Here is a 19,509-nt window from a genome sequence, read left to right as displayed (position 1 = left end):
GAACACTATTTTTAAAAAATGTGTGTTAAAAAGTGATTTATTGTCACAGTATTAATTTAAATATAATTTTAGACTTAGAATTCAAAAAATGAATTGTTTGATATAAAATCGATTTTCATAAAAAAAAACAAAAAAATATTCAGAAAAATATAAATTTAAAAATAATAACTACGTCATAGTATCTAGTTCCGTCTAAATATTAAAGCTATAAGCTTCACCGAACCACAATTAAAGAAATTTGAAACAGTTTTCTAAATTAATTTTACGAATATTTGTCTAATATGAGGTTCAGGTTTTTTTTATATAAGGATAAACAACAATGTAAACTCTTATACCAACTACGAGACCTTGATGACTGAGTGGTTCCATTTGAATAAAATAAGAATCTTTCATGTTGGGAAACCATTTTATATCATAAAATATTGTTTTTAAAATATCAACTAAGACGATAAATGAATGAATAATGATGATGATTTTGAATAATAGTTATTAATTATTAGTTAAGATTAAATTAGGAGGGGGGCTTCAAAGCGCTTGTACAAGACATCTCATTTTTTGGGAAACTCACGCAAAGAAAAATGATTAAAAATAGTCATTTGGTACATTTTTTATCGGTCAGCCAAGCACGGTGCCTGTACAGCTGTCACATGTACGAGAATATCCAAGCAGTCACATTTTCATCTTTATATACTACACTTCCCGTAGTTGGTTTGATTTGTATTGTGACAAATTTTTAAATTACACTTTTTGTGTGCTTTAAGTTATGAGCCTGGATAGTGCATAGAATAACTATTGTATAACTATAATAAAAAATGTATGTCCAATGAAAGATGTATATAAATACTACTACTCATGAAAAAATTGTATTGATCCATACATTTTTTAAAAAGTTATAGCACTTTAAAGTAAAAAAATTATAGAACAAAAATTAGTGAGTTAAACAAATTAAAAACCCAGCACAGGGGAGTCACGGCACAGTGGTGCCGTGGTATAGTTGGATCAAGTATAATGATATCTGACAGTGATTAAAATCACTATCATAAATAAACGCTTCGATGCAAATCTTTAGATAGTGTTTAATTTTAAAAAAATGGTGTTTTATTCCAAAAGCTACATTATCTGCTGGTTTCTTATTAATATCTCGATTAAGATAAAGTATGTCGAATGAAAAAGAGTTTATTTAAAAATATTATTTCTCATAAAAAAATTGTGTGGATCCATACACTTTTCAATAAGTTATAGCATTATAAAGTTAAATATAATATAAAAAATTAAATCGAGAATTTTCATACGAAAATAGTATTCGGTAACCATTTTCGCCGTGAAGACAAGTCCAGAGGTCAAATTTTTTTTTTTTTTAATTAAAGTATATTACATTAGCTTTAATTTAAGATATATATATAAAAGTGTCAGACCATCTGGAACATTTTCAAAAGTTAATTTGAAAAAGTTAATTTTTTGTGAAAAAGTTGTCTTTTTAAATCCCTCCCTATGGGCAGATAAAGGGTCAAATTTACAAAAAAAATATATCAAATGATAGGTAAAGACATCAAGTATACATAAAAAAAGATTATATTGATATGTTAAAAATTTAATTTTTTGTAAAAAAGTTGTCATTTTAAATCCCCCCCTGTGGGCAGGTATAAGGTCAGATTTATAAAAAAAATATACCAAATGAAAGGTAATGATATCATGCATCTATATAAAAAAATTATATTGATATGTTCATTTTTGAAAAAGTTACAGCACATTTTAGTAAAAAAAATTGAAAAAATTTCGAAAATTAACGATTTTTAAACTTGTAATTTTTTTGGAGGTTCCCCCATTTACGGGGAGCGGGGAAATTTTTTTCAATTTTTTAGGGTAATGTCTTCGACTAGTAACGATTTGTGATCCTTTGACGTATTGTTGAAAGAAATCCGTTCGGTGAGAGCTGAGAAAAAGTGGTAACAAACACAAAAAAAACAAATAGATGATATCTGACAGTGATTAAAATCACTATCATAAAAAACGCTTCGATGCAAATCTGTAAATAGTGTATAATTAAAAAAAAAATTTGTTAAAATAGCATATTTTTGAATATGGTAGCCATTTGCGCATAGAAGATAGGTCGTCGGGACAAATTTTTTTTTTTCATTTTATAGTACATAAAAAAAGCTTAAATTTGATATATGTTCAAAGGACGCAGTATTTTCGGAACATTTTTAAAAATTAAGTTGAAAAAGTTCTACTTTCTACATGCATTTTTTGCTATTTTAAATCCCCCCCAATCATTTAATGTCATCATTTAATGGGTAATAGAATGGATTATAAAGAGATAATAATGGATATTTTAATGAGAACCATTTTGACTCTACTATATACATTAAAACAGATATTCTATGAAAATTTGAAATTTTTAAAACAAATTTTACTAGTTGCTCTTTGTGTTTGAATACCACGTTCAAAATACAAAAAACGTCCTCTGTTATTCAACTTTTTGTCAAATATTATGATTAGTATATTTAAATTGTTGTAATAAAATAATTTTTTTAAATAAAACCAATATTTTCGATTCAAAATTTTAAGTCGAAAATTTATAGCGTGAATAACATAATTAGCAATATTATATGGTATATTTTTAGTAAATTACAAGTAGGCTAAAAATAAAAAAAAATGTATGCAGTTTAGCTGATATTTATGTATGTTATAAGTAGAAAAAAAATTGTACATACAGACAAATTTTATTTGTGAAGCGATTTTTATTTAAGTATTATGGAAGTATTAGTTTACAATCATACCTGTAATAATTGCTTTGAATAAAAATTATGACTTAAAAATATTTGATTTTTCGGCCACTTTTGAAAGTACACAAAATGAGCTAAAACAGATCCTAATAATGGAATATTTTGTCCAATAATGTTTATTTTGGCGTAATTTAAGACGATGAGATTTATTATTTTCCATTATCCACTAAAACTAATTTTATTATAACTTTTATTAAAAAATCGTGTGTTATAATAACTGTCAAATGTAATTCAATATGTAGACTAAAAATTGAGTTATAAATACCTTTTATGAAAAAAAAATTTTAACTCATTTGATTTTTATCTCATTAAGATTTAATAACTTCGATGAATATCAAAAATTCCATTACTGTAGTATACCCTCGTTTGAAGAAATTTTTGATTCATAATAAAATTATTTTACTATGTGATTTTTTTTTGTGGCTCTCATTTATTTTCTCGGCTCTCACTTGACTAAGTTTTTTTAACGATACATCAGATGATTACAATTTGTATCTAGTTGAAGATATTATCCTCAAAAAAAGAAAAAATTCAATTTATCAAATGAAAGTTGCTTAACCAGCTTTCTTCGAACAGAAAATTAAAATCATTCATTTATAATAATTTTAAAGTATTTATGTCGAACTAGGTCGGATATGATAACAGGTTTCAAATACAAATTTAAATAATTTATTAATTTTTTAACTCTATTTATGTGTGTTATTACCAATCTACAATATTCAACATTTTTTGGTAACATGTAGTAATTAGCTTTAAAATAATAACAGAGTACTTTTTATCATAATAAAATAATAACAGAATATTTTAATTAAAACTATACTTGTTCTCAATTCAAGCAACAATATTTATAACATATACATCTACGTTATAAAAAAAATGTTTTGTTTTTAAATTATTTAAAATTATTTAAATTTAAAAGTTCAGAAGTGCCTATATTAGATGCACTTACATCATAATAATTCCAATCGTAAAATAAAAATTATTAGAACGCTAATGAAAAAAAATTAATTTTTATTATTTATTGACACTATTTCATTAAGTGACATACCTGTAAATCCAAAACATAAAAAAACAAACAATTTATTATAATAATAATTGTGGTTGTTAAAAATTGTCATATGTGTAATTATATAATTACTGAAGTGTCCTTGGTGACATTCTTATAATTTTTATTGTTATTTTCTAATTTACATGATATAATATTAATTTGCAATTTCGCGTCATTCCTACATTTTCTTGTGTTGTCTAAACGCCCGATAAATAAAAATCTGATTATCAATTATATGATTTATACTTCTAAGAATATCAGATGTTTTATCCAAAAATAAAATTAATCAGTAATTACTTCTCATGTTATTTGTTAATATTGATTACATAAAATCTATAAGCATTCAAATGAATAAACCAGGATCGATAAATCTTTTCTACGTATTAGATGATATTGTATTGGTTATTTTATATTATACCCAAAAAATCTTATTTATTTTATTACACATAATATTATATGTATAAATTATACATATTGTAATGATAAAGCAATTCAATTTTCAGTTCTGATTGATAGATACAATAAACAATTCATGAATATCATAGGGTTTTAGATTTATGTTTCAATCTCGAAAAGATATTTCACATTTTAAGTGAATGGGGTTTTTAATTACAATTTAAATTAGCTTAGTGAGAAAAATCGGATTCATAAGGCACATTTAAATCGAAATGTGTTATGATTATTCATGAATATCGCTATGATATCTGATATAAATTACTCAATAAATATTAATATCTACTGAGAGTATACTGTGATCATTATCACGGAATGATATTACCATAGATTAAATACATGTGTATTTAATCTATGATATTACATACACGAAAACGACAAAAAGCCACTCAATAAAATACTCTATCCATATGTGCCAACATGTAAAATATTTCAATAATACAGTACGATATTTTAACGTTTTTGAAAAAATTATCATCATTAAGTTATAATTAGATGTAATTTTATTTTAACTAATAATTACATGTTGCTATAATTAAATATAAATTTAATTTAATTGTTAATTATTTATTTATACTCAACTAAATATTTGATATTTGTTTTAAACAGTTGATAAATTATCGTTAATAAACTGATATGACACATAATTGAAAAGTTATAACTCATATTGTTATCAGATAGCTAGTAAATAGATTATAAAATTTAATAAATAAATGTGAAGTTCATTTGAAAAACAATCGTCTACTTAAAAGGTTAATTTACAATTTTGTTAGGGCTATGAACTGTAATTTTATGTGTTAATAAAATTAATTTTTTGATTTATGCTTTAGTGATCGCTAATATTGTGATATGCCGCAACACCACTTATTTAAAATAAATTATTCAGTAAAATCTAAATTTTTTCAAATGCAGTAGAAACTCGATTAACAATTATTTTCTGTTAAACGCCATTATGATTAAATGACTTAAATAATTAAATTACTTGTCCATAAGATTAGGAACATTAATAGACAAATACTCAAGCCTAGAAAAATTTTAAAGATGACTGATTATTTTGTATAGAATGCTTTTATGATTATATGGTTTGATAATTAATGACAGTTTAAGCCTTTAAACATTTATTTTTGTAACAATAAATATTTTTATGAAAGTTAATGATAAAATTTCATGTTATTTTCATAATCAATGATGACTGTTAATTAAGCTTCTACTATACTTTGAATCCATAAAATTACTGGATCATAGAAAAATTTTAATTATTAAAGCTTCTAATTTATTCACTGTTCAGTAAAAAAAATATTCCTTGTTAATTACCTTTAAACTAAAATTTTCTTTTCTAAAATCTATAAAAGTACCAAATATAATAAAAAATATTTAAAACCTATCGCTAATGTAATATAAAATTAATACATTAATTTTTTTTTTTTTACTGTTAACAATGCAATTTAAGTTATGGTACCTGTCAATTTAATAATAATCAGTTTGTGTCAATTAAGAATTTGATATACCATAAATATTTAATTTCCATATTATCTCAAGTTTTCAAAGAAACTGAAGTTTTTTTCTTGTACATTAAAAATGACATATACAATCACATTTATTTTATAAATGTGTTTGTATTATCATTTTTACGAAACGTTAACAAACAATAAATAATAGTAGTATTTTGTGCCATTTAATATCTCATAAAGTATAGTTTTAAAGATTATATCTCTTTTCAATCTATTTTGGAAACCATTAATTAAAGATTATTACTAATTATTTTATATTTTAATTATGTTAATACTATTTACTTTTCATTTGATATTGACAAATAATTAATTTTCAAGATTTTAAATTAAGCTTAATACATATTGACAATTTGTTTTGTATAAATACTGTGAATTCAAAATCATTTATATTTGATGAAGTTTTAAATGATTAAAAAAAGACTTATTTTTTAATTTTTATGAAATAAAAAATAAAGTAAAACAGAAATATTTAAACAGTTCAAATAATTTTAAATAAATTTGATGTTACTGTAAAATAAATACTACACTGGCACCTTATATCTGACATTTGTTAAGCAACCGACTGTTTTTATATCTATTAGAAAAATAAAATAAATTTTAATAAAACAAAGGGAAATCATGCACCTTTCCAACCAAATATTTTTAAATGTATTTTTAAAAAAGATTATTAAATTTTAATACATAATTATTTGTTTAAGGAAGGATTTTCAAGATTTGAGCATTCAAAATGTATTCTTCTAATACTCAACCTGGTAATACAAAAATATGATTGTGTATTGAATGTTCATATTATATTTTATGAACATCCACATTTATTTTAAATAGATAAATTTTTGTTAAAAATCCTGAACATAAAGTTAAAAATTGCCTTGATAAGAATTTTTATTTACAAAACTTCTACTAAAAATCACATCTTTGTAAAAAGTTATACTTTTTTTCAGAATATCAGCTAAATTTGTCCATTAAATAATGTTCATTTAAATAAAATTATTAAAAAATATTTAAATTCCCACTTCAAATAAATTTCTGGTTGTACTATCAAATATATAATACCTATTTTTATTTAGTTCTTATATTTTTCAGTTTATTGTTATTAATAATAATAATACTTTTTCTTTCAGGATATCCTCAATATCCTCCCACTCATCAGCAATATCCTCCTCATTCTCAACATTATCCTCCTGCTAATCAACCAAATCAATACAATCAGCAACCATACAATCCAACTTATTACAATCAAGCTCCTAACTATCCACCTCCGTATTCTCAACCAGCTTATAGTCCAGTTGTTCAGCAACAACCTGGTTCACATCAACTACCTCCTGCAGCTGCTGCTGGTAACTAAACAATTTGTATTGTTAAATTTGGACTGAACTTGTAGAAAACTATTTTGCATGATAACAACCTTTGCAAAATCACTTGAACTTGAACTTTATGTATTGAAAAATGTATAAAATGATACTTTTATTTTTATTTTATTAACAAACTATTCATAAAAGCTAAGCTAATAATAATTATTAAAAAAAAAAATTATTCAATCATAATAAATAAATAAATTTTCTCTTATTATATTATTTTCTATTAATAATTTCCAAGCATTTAAAAGTGTAAAGTTAATTTTTTTTTTTTTTTTAATAGAAAATATGAATTATTTCTAAATATTAAAATATTGTTATTCACCACATCAACATCATAAATCAAACAATTATTTTTTAAGAAAATTTCAAATCAATTTTCATATTTATATATATATATATATATAGTGTGAAAAGATTTAGAAACCCTATAACTTCTATTATAATCATTCAATTATAACATTTTTTTTAGCAGTTTATTCATAGACTAATTGAAAATAACATATTTTATTTTTATAATTTCAAAATAGCAATTTTTAGCACTTTTATTATTAAGATTGGTTGATAGCAATTTTAGGACAATTACTTCTTGTGTTATGAGTACTTTAATACATAAAGTTGGTATGTAGAGTGGGTGTTATATATGTTATAAAAATACACCCATACGACCTGTAAGAACTATCAAAAAATATCCATTTATGTATTAAAATGCTTGTAACTCATTACTCATCCTAAAATTGTTATTGATCTATTAAAATGTTTTCTAAATAAAAGGCTAAAAATGGCTATTATAAAAAAATTATTTTATCTTTCTTAGTAGTGATGTTGAATAGAAATAAGAATTACATGCATTTATAAATTTTATTTGAGCTACTTTGAAGGGTGTCAAGTTTCCACAACTTTATCATAGGATTATAAAGAAATATTTTTCATTTTAAGTGGTGAAGAACCCTCTTAATCCACCAAAACTATAAACTTGGTAACAATGCATTAATAAAATTTCATGTCATTAATAAAAATCTGTAATTGCTGATGATCTGTTCAGAATAACTTAACCAAATTTATAAATGTGTATACTCCTAACCCTAGTGATAAATATTAAAAATTTATCCTACTCCGAAAAAATCTGTTATGAAAAATGTACCAAAAAGAATAAAATAAATTAAATTTGAATTAGAATCAATTTATTAAGATAGTAATAAAAAATCATTGTTATTTTTGGAGTCAGTGTCAGGCCAGGTTAACATATATGTACTAACAAAATAGGTATATATTTAATTTTAAAATTGACAATAGACGCTCAGTGTCAGTGATGAAGGAATGTGGGGAGAATATTGGAGCTTGGTATCCCAGAACAAAATTATTTAGATGATTAAAATAAAATTTTATTCATTTAAAGGGAGTAGTCAAAAAATTTTTTATGTATATCCCTCCCAGAACAGAATCATAACTTTGCCACTGCATAGTATTGAACAGTATGGGACGCAACAATTTATTTTTAAATTAGAAAATTTGGGTATAGAAGACAACTGATGTTGATTAGCAACTATGTCTGCCTTCAAGTGTAGCCATGTTTGAGTGACTCACTTAAGTATATTTCTTTCTCGTCATCGCAATATATGACTCCATTCAGCCCCGTACTGTTTAACACCACAAATCTACCGTTTTTATTTCAATTTTGAAACATGATGATAACATTTGTTAATTTTGGCTATCACAGACTCCAAAAATTACAATAATTTTATAGTATTATCCTAATAAATTAGGATTCTAATAGTACTCTAATAATTAGAATTATTCTAATCTGATTTATTTTATTTATTTTTTAGTGAAATTAAATAGTTATAAATTAGTGACATATTTCTAAAAATGTAATTTTTGTCAACAGATGGCTGGATGTCAATTCCAGCAAGTGTTCCACAAAATTGTCCCAATGGACTCCAATATCTAACAACAATTAATCAATTACTTGTAAAACAAAAAGTGGAATTAGTTGAAGGTAATATTTTATACTCAATCAAAATCTACTTAAATCTAAAATTCAAAATAAATAATAAAAAGTAAATTAATAAGTCCTTAATATCGTACCACAACAAGAGCAAAAATCCAATTAGTTAAAACTGTGTATCATTCACAAAAACTTATGGCTGTATTAATTATGATATGATATATAATAGTTGTATCAATAATGTGCGGTTTATAGATTGCTTTATAATCAATGTAATGACTTTGATCAATGATTTAATATTAAAGTATCCCTATGTATTCATTATAATAATTTTGTCTGCTCCAATAGTAATATAATCTAACCTTTTAAATTTTAAATTGAATCTAATTCAATATAAAAAAATAACTGATAGTAAATTTTTATAAATAAAAATACTTAACCAATAAACCTACAGAAAAACTAAAGTTTCTATAGGTTTTCATAATGTATCACATTTACATGGTAATAAATTATTGTATCTTTCCGATTTAGTTTTCCACAGAAAATTCCAATTTTAAACAATGTTGAAAAAAACTTAACATTTCTTTTTACAGCTTTATTAGGCTTTGAAACAAATAACAAATTTACTATCAAAAATAGTTCTGGACAAAAAGTATTCTATGCTGTTGAGGACAATGATTGTCTTACAAGAAACTGTTGTGGACCTCTGAGACCATTTGAAATGAAAATATTGGATAATTATAAAAATGAAGTTATACATTTATCAAGACCTTTGGCTTGTCAATCATGCTGTTTCCCTTGTTGTATGCAGGTTAACTAAAATATATATTTTTTTAATAATAGATTTTAGTAGAAAGGCAAATTAATTTTAGTTTTAAGAATAAAGATTATTGAAAAGTTATAAGAATGAAGTAGGACTAGTAAATATATAAAAGGATTTTTAAAAAAGAACTTTTGAAAAAAAAAAATCTTAAATTTTATCTTTTTTAAAGATTATGGCGAAAGTGGTAATATGGAAATGAATTTATATATATGAGATAATCCTAAATTGGTAGAGTTAATAGAATCTTAGAGAATTTTACTAAGGTAAAAATTCTAAGGTATTAGATATTTTAATGTTTAAGTAATAGAACTTAAATAAATAAACTATGTGAAATATAAAAAAATTTAATATTAAATAAAATAAAATTAATACTAAATAAAAGTTAAATGAAAAATTGTATGTATAAAATTAAAACATTTTTTTAGAAAATGGAAGTATTTTCTCCTCCAGGGTGTTTAGTTGGAACTGTTGAACAAGATTGGTCCCTTCTTACACCAATTTTTACCATTCGAAATGGTGCTAATGAAGCAGTTTTGAAAATTGAAGGGCCAATTTGCAGATTTTCTATGTGTGGTGATGTGGAGTTCAAAGTATGTTATTTATATTCAATATGATTTATTTCTTTAGATTTTATTTTACTTTTAGTAACTAATGTACAGGTTGATCAAAATCTGGCATGACACTCAATTTCTCAGAAACTATTGACAGTTTTAAACTTATGTAAAGAAAAAAAATATTAATTTCAAAAAACTACAATAATATGTAGTTGAATCTCTTTCTTTTTATTTGCTTTAATGCCAACTACTTGGAGTCATCCACCTTATACTAAACTTCCACTTGACACAATCTCCCAATAATATGTAGTTGAATAATTTTTTTTTTTTGCCCCTTCAGGGATATATATCTTTATTTATAACATTTGTAAATGAAAGTTTTGAACTTTATTATTTGATAGAAAAAAATATTACAAAGTACTTTGTTATTTCAATTGTTTTATCTGATCAATTGTTTGTGTTTTACATATTATTTAAAAATTTGGATGCAAAATAAAAATTCATTTCTGATTTAGTTTTATAATACTGGTTATAAAACCCAACCCAACCCGCCACCCTGGTGCCAATAATTTGTAATGATATCCCATAACTTATTTATTATAAAAATTTTTAAGAAAAATTTTCTGTTATCTAAATGAGAGTTAACAATAATATATTGTTACTTTCAAAATAGATTATTTATATCACCAATAGTTTCTGAGAAATTGAGTGTCATATCAGATTTCGATCACTCTGTATATGAACCATTGAGATGGCTCTGTCTTTAATATTTGTTGGAATTTTACACCATCTGTTGACCTTACTGTCAGGTCCTGACATAACCTTTTTATAGCTGAGGAACCAGTATAGGGGCAAGGTGTTTGTCACTGTTAATATTCCTACATAATCGCTCATACGGGAACCAGCAGCAAACAGTGCAACTGAATATCAGTGCTAAGACTGAATGATCCTCTACGCTATATCATGCTCCTATGTACATACCATATATTATGCAAAAAAATTTATATCCTTGAATATTCTAAATTATTTCCTTTTTTTATTAAACCTTGATTTTTGATTCATTGATTATAATTTGTGCAAAAATCTATATATTTTGTTTGAGCCACTTTAAAGAGTCTAAAATTTATTTAACTCTATTGTGGAATTATATAGTAGTGTAGAATAATGTTTCATTTCAAGAGAAAATAAACATCCCCAACACAAAAAAAAACTATAAATTTGGTAACAACACATAATTAAGTTTTTAAGTCAAATAATAAAAAATTTTACTGATTAATGGTATATTTGGAATAACTTAACAACGTTTATAAATGCATTTAATGTAGTTAAACTCTAAATTAATCATATATACTGTACATATTTCTATAAAATTCATTTTTGTTTTCAGATTTTATCAAAAGATATGACTACTGTAGTTGGTCGTATATCAAAACAATGGTCAGGATTATTGAGAGAGGCATTTACAGATGCTGATTATTTTGGAATCACTTTTCCTATAGATCTTGATGTCCGTATGAAAGCTGTTATGCTTGGAGCTTGCTTTTTAATTGTAATTTTATTGGTTTAATCATAAATAAGTTTTGCACACCAGAACTAAAGAACATCATATATATTTTATATGAAATAGAGTTAACCCCTTATTTTTGTTTTACAACTTTAATTCTATTGAAGATTTAAACGCAATGTCAAGTTATTGATAAATATGAAACTAAGCTAAAGTAAAATAGAACCATTTCCATTTAATAGAGATTTAACACTATAGAATTGCTCTCCTGAAATTCACAATTATACGACATAATGAGCTTTATTTCCAGAGTACATGGTCTAAATAAGAAAATATTTGTTTATAAGTTAGAAGTATTGTTAAAATATATATAGGAAAAAAACATATTTTTTGTTCTAACTTAATTTTATACCATACATAAGTATACAATATTTTCCGTAGTATTGTGATACTTATATTGTATATATCAAAAAATCACATTTAAATTCATTTTTTGTAATAATTATTTGAATTAAAAATAGTAAAGATTTTTACTTAAAGAAATTTAATATTTTTAGGATGTAATGTTTTACGAGAAAAGAGGAAATAATGAAAGTGATGGACTTGGAATGTGCTAGTTTATGAAAAACATACTTCAGTATTTAGCTTTTACATAGAGTAAAAATGAAATTATAATTGCTTTAGTGCTTAAAATTTCATTGAAAAGCTTATTACTAATTTTAATAAATATGAGTTATATTTTTTTACATTACTTGCAAACTCTATTTAATTTTTATTTTCATTGTTTTTTTAAACAATAATATATTTGACTATTTTTTAACAAACTATATTTAATTAAAACTACTTCACAATCAAAAATTATTTATACATATATAATCTTATATTTGCTTTATCAAATATACTGAAAACATTATTGGTTTTAATTTATATGTAATCAAAATGTTAAGAAAAAATTTTCCAAGAATTTTATATTGATATGCATTTTTAATAATAATTAATCATATAATTGTATTAATCGAAATATTTGTACTAATTTTTTTTACCAAAAATTACTTTATTTTAATTTAATTAACATTAAATATTTATTTTAACTAAAAAATGTTACCACATAATTACCTAAGATATCCAAACTAGTAAAAATAAATTATATTGCTATTTAATGTTCATAGTATTTTTTAAATAGTATTGAACTTTATATAATATTAAGTTATCAAAATTAAGAATAGAATGTAAGGAATGTTAGATGATTAAACCTAAAACTAATTCAAAGAAATAATGATGATTTAGTGACTATATTTAATATCGCAGTATGATTATACTGCAATAATACGTATTTCAGAATTAAATAAAATGAAATTTTTATTGATTAATATAACTAGTGTTTCTGAACATTTTTAATTTTTTTTTTTTTTTTTTGACAGCAAATTTACATAATAAATTAACATAGTTTTGCTGCAAATTATGAAATTGATATAACCTCTTATATTAAAATATCTACTATCAATAAGAATTTTGACTTAAGTTAATATTATTTTTTATTTCTGACTTTCACACTAATATTGATAAAAAACTTAATTTAAAACCAGAAAAGTTGTATTAATTTAATTTAAGTAAATTTAGTATGAAAGTATTACGAAAAATAAATTTGTTATTCAATTACATAAAATTGTAAATTTTAGTTTGGCTCTGTAAAATTGAATTATGTAATAAAAAAGTGAATTATGTAAATCAAAATTTTTGAAGGAGAGGCCCAACATTTTTAGTTTTTAAAAATGGTTTTTTTTTTTAAATTTTAATATTTTGTTTTAGATCATTACATTTTTATAGAGGCATATTATTTTTTTTGAATTCACTATTCACAAATTATACACTACTTAGAATTTACTTTGATCATTAATTAGGATAAATTTTAATTTTGTGGGTGTGGTTACCAATTTATTCTATTATTATTCGATACCATTACGGGGACCAAAAAGAATTTTAACTACGGACCCAATCAGTGTTGAATCCAAATATACTTTAGGGGGACCTAGGCGTAGTGGTTATTGTCAAGGTGGCAAAATAGTTATTTTAAAAAAATGACACGATGTTTCATATATAAAATTGAATTGAAAACCATTTTGTTTTTTTGTAGTAATTTTATGAAAATTTAACAATAAAATTATTCTCTTTGCATCGACGATTAGAAAAAAATTCTGGATTCAACACTAGACTTGATCTGCTATGTAAGATAAATTAAACTTAGACACAAATCGAAATTTTTAGCATCAGTCTATACAAAGTGTAGCACTCAGTGGCACAACTTGACCTCCTTTCAATAATAACCGTAAATTTATCAGACTGAATGCACACATCATTATGCTCTTAATAATATTATTTTTAATTAACTGTACTTTTCATTAAATATGATACTTGTAGTTACTTAGAGATAAACTTATTTATTTATATATCACTAAACATATTTTAACTGTTTTAGACTCAATTTTTGATTTTAATTAAAATGAACAACTTTTAGAGAGATCTATTTTTCAACTTTAAACTTTAAAAAAAGCGCTTTTTTAAAAGTATAGCCTAGACTATACTTCAGGTTTGTTGCTTATATCATATTTTAGTGTTGAAAGTAATTTTATAATCTAAAAAATGATGAGTTCACAATGGTCTTCCAAAGGGTTAAGAAAATACGAGTTAATAATAAAATTTTCATTGATAAAATGACTCCCTGAATTTGCCATTGATTAACTGCAAAACACTTACATCATGCAAAAATACACTGATTCAGGGGCATATTTCATTCTTACTTTTCCGATAGTAAAGTTTATGAATAATTGTCATGAGTCAACAATTTTCTTATTGATTTTGTAGCACCAATATTACAATTAAAAAATTTCAGTAAATTTTTTAGTGCAAACTCTTAAAGATTCTATAAAGTCACAAGGCACACTGGACCGTTTAGCCTTTTTATTAAAATTATTGATAAGATTAGCAGCGAATACATTTATCACCTATAAAAATATAACCCATAAGCCCCATTTATGTCACCCACGTATTGGGCTAAGGACCATAGCTCCCTCTCTCACTCACTTATTTTCAATTGTCAAGTTATCACTTTAACTTTTCTCTTACAGTCTATATCAATATATTCAGTGTGTTTTTTTTAACTTTTAGCTTAACTGGTCGCACTTAGTCTAAAAAATTGTATTTGTGTAAATAATTAATACATTGCATAATAATAAATACACTTCTATAATTCAGAAATAATTCTCTTTTCATTATCATATTTCCTCTAATCTAAACAAAAGCTTCGAATAACTGCAGAAAACCAACCAAGATTCTATCATCATTATCTCAGTAAATATGAGGAGTAGTTTTAACTGCAAATGTTAAGTGATGACCAAGATCTACATCTCTCTTTATTAATCGTGCTCTTAAAAATCTATATCTCCACCTTTAAAATTCTCTTTTTGGTTATTAAACTTATAATAACAAAAATTCCAAAATATTCATTGATCTTATAGAAAACGTTAAACTTTTTAAACTGTTTACTTATGTTTTAAACAAGTTCTTTTTTTAACAACTCTATTATTTTCCCAACAATTCTGAATTAAGTATTATTGTATTATAGGTTTTCATAACTAAATAACTCGTAAGTGCTGAAAAATTTCATAAATATGACGTGTCTGCTTTATTAATTAAATATCTAATAAAAAATATTTAATATATTAAATATTTAATAGTTCTCTTGTAATGTAATTAGGATGAAAAAATATTATTGACATTCATTCAATTGTTAATAAATATTTAAACCTTTTTTTGGTTCTACCAAAAAATTATGAAAATGTATGTACAGTTTATTATGGTTACCTAACGGTATTGTTCAATTCAACAAAATTTCAATATCGTCAAATCAGTATGTTTTTTCCGACATATTCCATAGACCCATTGTGATTTACTTATACAATGGAAAATTCGAGAGCAGATGGCAACAGTCCTTTTTTGTAAAGCATTCACAAAATTTTGTAACTATTTGTAAACAATAAAATGTCGTAAATTTAAAATGTAGGGATAAGAATGGGACCAATGCAGGATTAACCATAAATTACTTACCCAAGGGCAATAATCGGATACCCAAAACTATTTTGTTTACGCAATATATTTTTGTAACACCAAGTTTATATTTTATCGAATTTAATGATTAATATTTAATGGATTATCTTAATCTCGACGATGTAAAAATTAATTTCTGCATAAATTAATTAGTAACTAATGAACTATGATATTTCCAAAATAACATACATTGTCTAATTATTAAATGCTCCTTTAATTCAATATATATATATAGTTTTATATTAATTTTCCATGTATTATGTCACCTTTTATTAGTTTTGGTCAAAAATACCATATATATATATAAAATATAAATCGAAATTTAATGATTTGATATATTGTAGTATAAATTCTTTGTAGATGCATTTATTATTGTTATCATCATTTCTTAAAATGATCTATAGACATATTTGTTAAAGCCTTAAAAAGATAAGTATTGCACGGAGGCTGTTAAAAGTATTTCAACTATTCTTTTCACCGAGTCACATTTTTATTATGATTATCTATATAATAATCTAAAATAGCAGCATTTTGTACAGATAGTAAATATGTTTATGCAATTAAAAAATATTTTTTAATTTTGAAAAAAATTAGATAAAAGCAAATTATTAGTTAAAAATTATTAATTATTAAAAAATCAATATCACCAAAAGGTAGTTTTCTACTATGTAATATTCGTCTCTAGAACATTTATAAAAAAAACAAAATGTCTTATATTTCTCAGACCATACAAAAGAATAGACCAATTCAAGAACACATTTAATTCTGACCTGTGCCAGAATAATATACAGTAACCTTGAGCAATGCTTTTCTTCGCGTCCTCAGGTCACGATAAAGGTACTAAATAAGGAAAACAATAGCCAAAACTTTATTATAATAATTGGACTACAAATCAAGGGAATAATGTTACATGTGTAACAAAAAGGTATGACACATTCGAGACGCCATAATCCCCATTTATGTCGTTCGTGGCACATTATATAAAGGCTAAAGACCATATTTTCCGAATACTTACTTATCTCTATTTCTCACGTCTCAGATTTTTCTCCATTACAATCTAATCTAGTGTATCTCTGCGTGTTTTCTTACTCTTGGCTTCTTTCATTTAGTCTAAAACTTACTTTTGTTAAAATCACTAACATTTTTCTTATAAATAAATATGCTTTTTTAGTTCAAAAGTACTTTTCTTCTTATTAATACACTTTCTTAAATTTATAACAAACTGTAATATTCTTTTCTATTACTCTAAAAATTAATACATTTCAGCTACGTCTAGCAAAGACATACTGATGCCGTTGAGATGTGTAATCATTTAATAATTATTTAAATAATCCTTACTGAACAAGCAATAAATGAGCTCGTACAGTTTCACATAAAAATTAACAATATGCAGCATGTTCGTCATTATTAGTTTACATATACTAAACAAAAAATAATTCAGTAAAAATCACTCTTAACGCCGTATTGTAAAGGACACCTTCGTTTAATCAAATAACTTTATTGCCACATTAAATTTTATTACTATGATTTAATATAACAGACCTAAGAGCCCTCTAGGACCTGATCTGTCCTTTGACATCCGTCAATGACTCATTCTTGTTTTATCTCTTCTTGTGTTCACACTCAAATGCTTAACTATTATTTTATTTAAAAGCTTTTACACTGTTTTTTAATACTAAGATTATGGTTTGGTACCTCATTAATAATATAACTCTATGATTTAATTTAAGATACATTCTTGTCAAAATAACTAATTATTCATTTAGCCAATAATTAATAATTTAAGCTTAAATAACATTTTATCTTCTATTTAACAATTGTTAAACCTTCACTAATCATCTCTCCTCTATACATTGTGGACCGTGCTCTGTTATCAAAAAATATCAGGTAAGAGTAGTTTTAACACACTAACTACACTAATCAAGTAATATCTAGAAATTTATTACGTCTCTATACTAATGATGCAATTATCATTCTTTACTATTAATACTACCCCGGTTAACCTTATTTTTAGTACTTATTACGAAACACTTTGAACAACTGCAAATCACCACCTGAAATTCTATCATCGCTATTCCAGTGAATATCAGGTAAGACTAATTTAAATATACTAACCATAAATATTAAGTAATAACTATGATATACATACGCCTTTTATTTACTGTGCTTTTAATCATATATCATCCAGTCTTATTTATTCTTTCTTGGCTATTACAATTAATAATCATGAATTATATCGCCCTTATTTTTATAAAGCTCATAAGATAATCTAATTTATTTATCTTTTATTTTTTGATTATTACATACAGCTATTGAAATTTTAATTATTATAAGCTATTAGTAGCTAAAACATTTTTTTTTTTTTAAATCGACAACTCTTTTCTATTTAACATATTTATGTGACAATAAAACTGCAAAAATACTTCCCGGAAATATTTATTGTTAACAATTAAATATTATTTAAATTCTATGATTGAAATAGAGGAGAATATTAAATGATAATACTTAATCCAACTTTCCTATATAACTATAATGTTTGACCTACAGTATAAGCATTAAAATTAGAAAAAAATTGAAATAAAATATTATAATAATGATCAGTTTTACATCTCTCTATTTTTTGAACATGCTACAGAGGGTGGCCGGCCCTCTTTCACACGTTAGGAAGTCAAAGATGGTTCTTGGCTAAGCCAATGATGGACGAGACGGTATTATGGCCAACTTGCACCAGAGACCAGACACCACCAATGAGAAAATCTAGTTGGCATCTTGAAGACCGAACCCTAGACCCCGTGTGCCGAAATATACGATAGTTCAAAAAAATTGCGGAAATATCCTCCATTTACGAGAAATAAGTGAATTTTTTTCAATTTTTAAGGGTGAACTAACCAAAATGTTTTTTGATATTAGCCCTTTCCATTGAAAAATTTTGGGTCCACAAGTGCCATATGTCATTTATTATAAATCACAAAAATTATTTACATTAGTTTTAATCTAAACTATTCCGATAATAAAGGTTAGGTAAGTTTGTGCGTTTTTTGTTTACGTAAATAGTCATAAAATGATTTGTGTATTATTTGTTTAACAATTGTCATTTAAAATAAAACTACCAGAGTACCTGTATCTATAATTAAAGATCAAAATTTCTAGTATTTATTAAAGTAAAAAAAGATTAAGAGTAAATAAAAAAGGTTTCACACTTGCCTCAAGTGCAATTCTGCAAATTAAAATATTTTTTAATCATTTTTATTTGGTTATTCTACACGATATCATTTATTTGACACAAATATAATATAAATTACATAATTAATTAAAAATGTATGATTTTTTTTACTGTCATTGTCATTTATTCGAGTTTCAAGTTTAATTTATTTATTGTTTAAGTCATAAGACAAAAATAAACGATGAATTCTTAAATAATCC

General features: G+C 24.2%; 1 protein-coding gene across 2 annotated transcripts; it reads left to right on the top strand.

Annotated features, from left to right (window-relative positions):
- The first annotated feature begins 4,993 nt into the window (after positions 1-4,993).
- On the top strand, positions 4,994-12,870 carry LOC126894833 (phospholipid scramblase 1-like). 2 transcript variants are annotated; one of them, XM_050666127.1, is made up of 8 exons: positions 4,994-5,039; positions 6,501-6,550; positions 6,920-7,135; positions 9,042-9,152; positions 9,695-9,912; positions 10,350-10,514; positions 11,866-12,027; positions 12,540-12,870. In XM_050666127.1, the coding sequence occupies exons 2-8, from the start codon at positions 6,526-6,528 to the stop codon at positions 12,597-12,599; spliced, it is 957 nt and encodes a 318-aa protein (XP_050522084.1). In that variant the 5' UTR covers positions 4,994-5,039; positions 6,501-6,525; the 3' UTR covers positions 12,600-12,870. The 2 variants fall into 2 exon arrangements, with proteins under 2 accessions (XP_050522084.1, XP_050522085.1); XM_050666128.1 differs by having other exon boundaries at positions 6,497-6,550.
- The last annotated feature ends 6,639 nt before the right edge of the window (positions 12,871-19,509 follow it).

This window comes from Daktulosphaira vitifoliae, unplaced genomic scaffold (genome assembly GCF_025091365.1).
Source record: "Daktulosphaira vitifoliae isolate Bord-2020 unplaced genomic scaffold, ASM2509136v1 Scaffold_1, whole genome shotgun sequence".
NCBI lineage: Eukaryota > Metazoa > Arthropoda > Insecta > Hemiptera > Phylloxeridae > Daktulosphaira > Daktulosphaira vitifoliae.
Note: the sequence above shows the minus strand (reverse complement) of the source record. Positions and strands in the feature narration are given on the sequence as shown.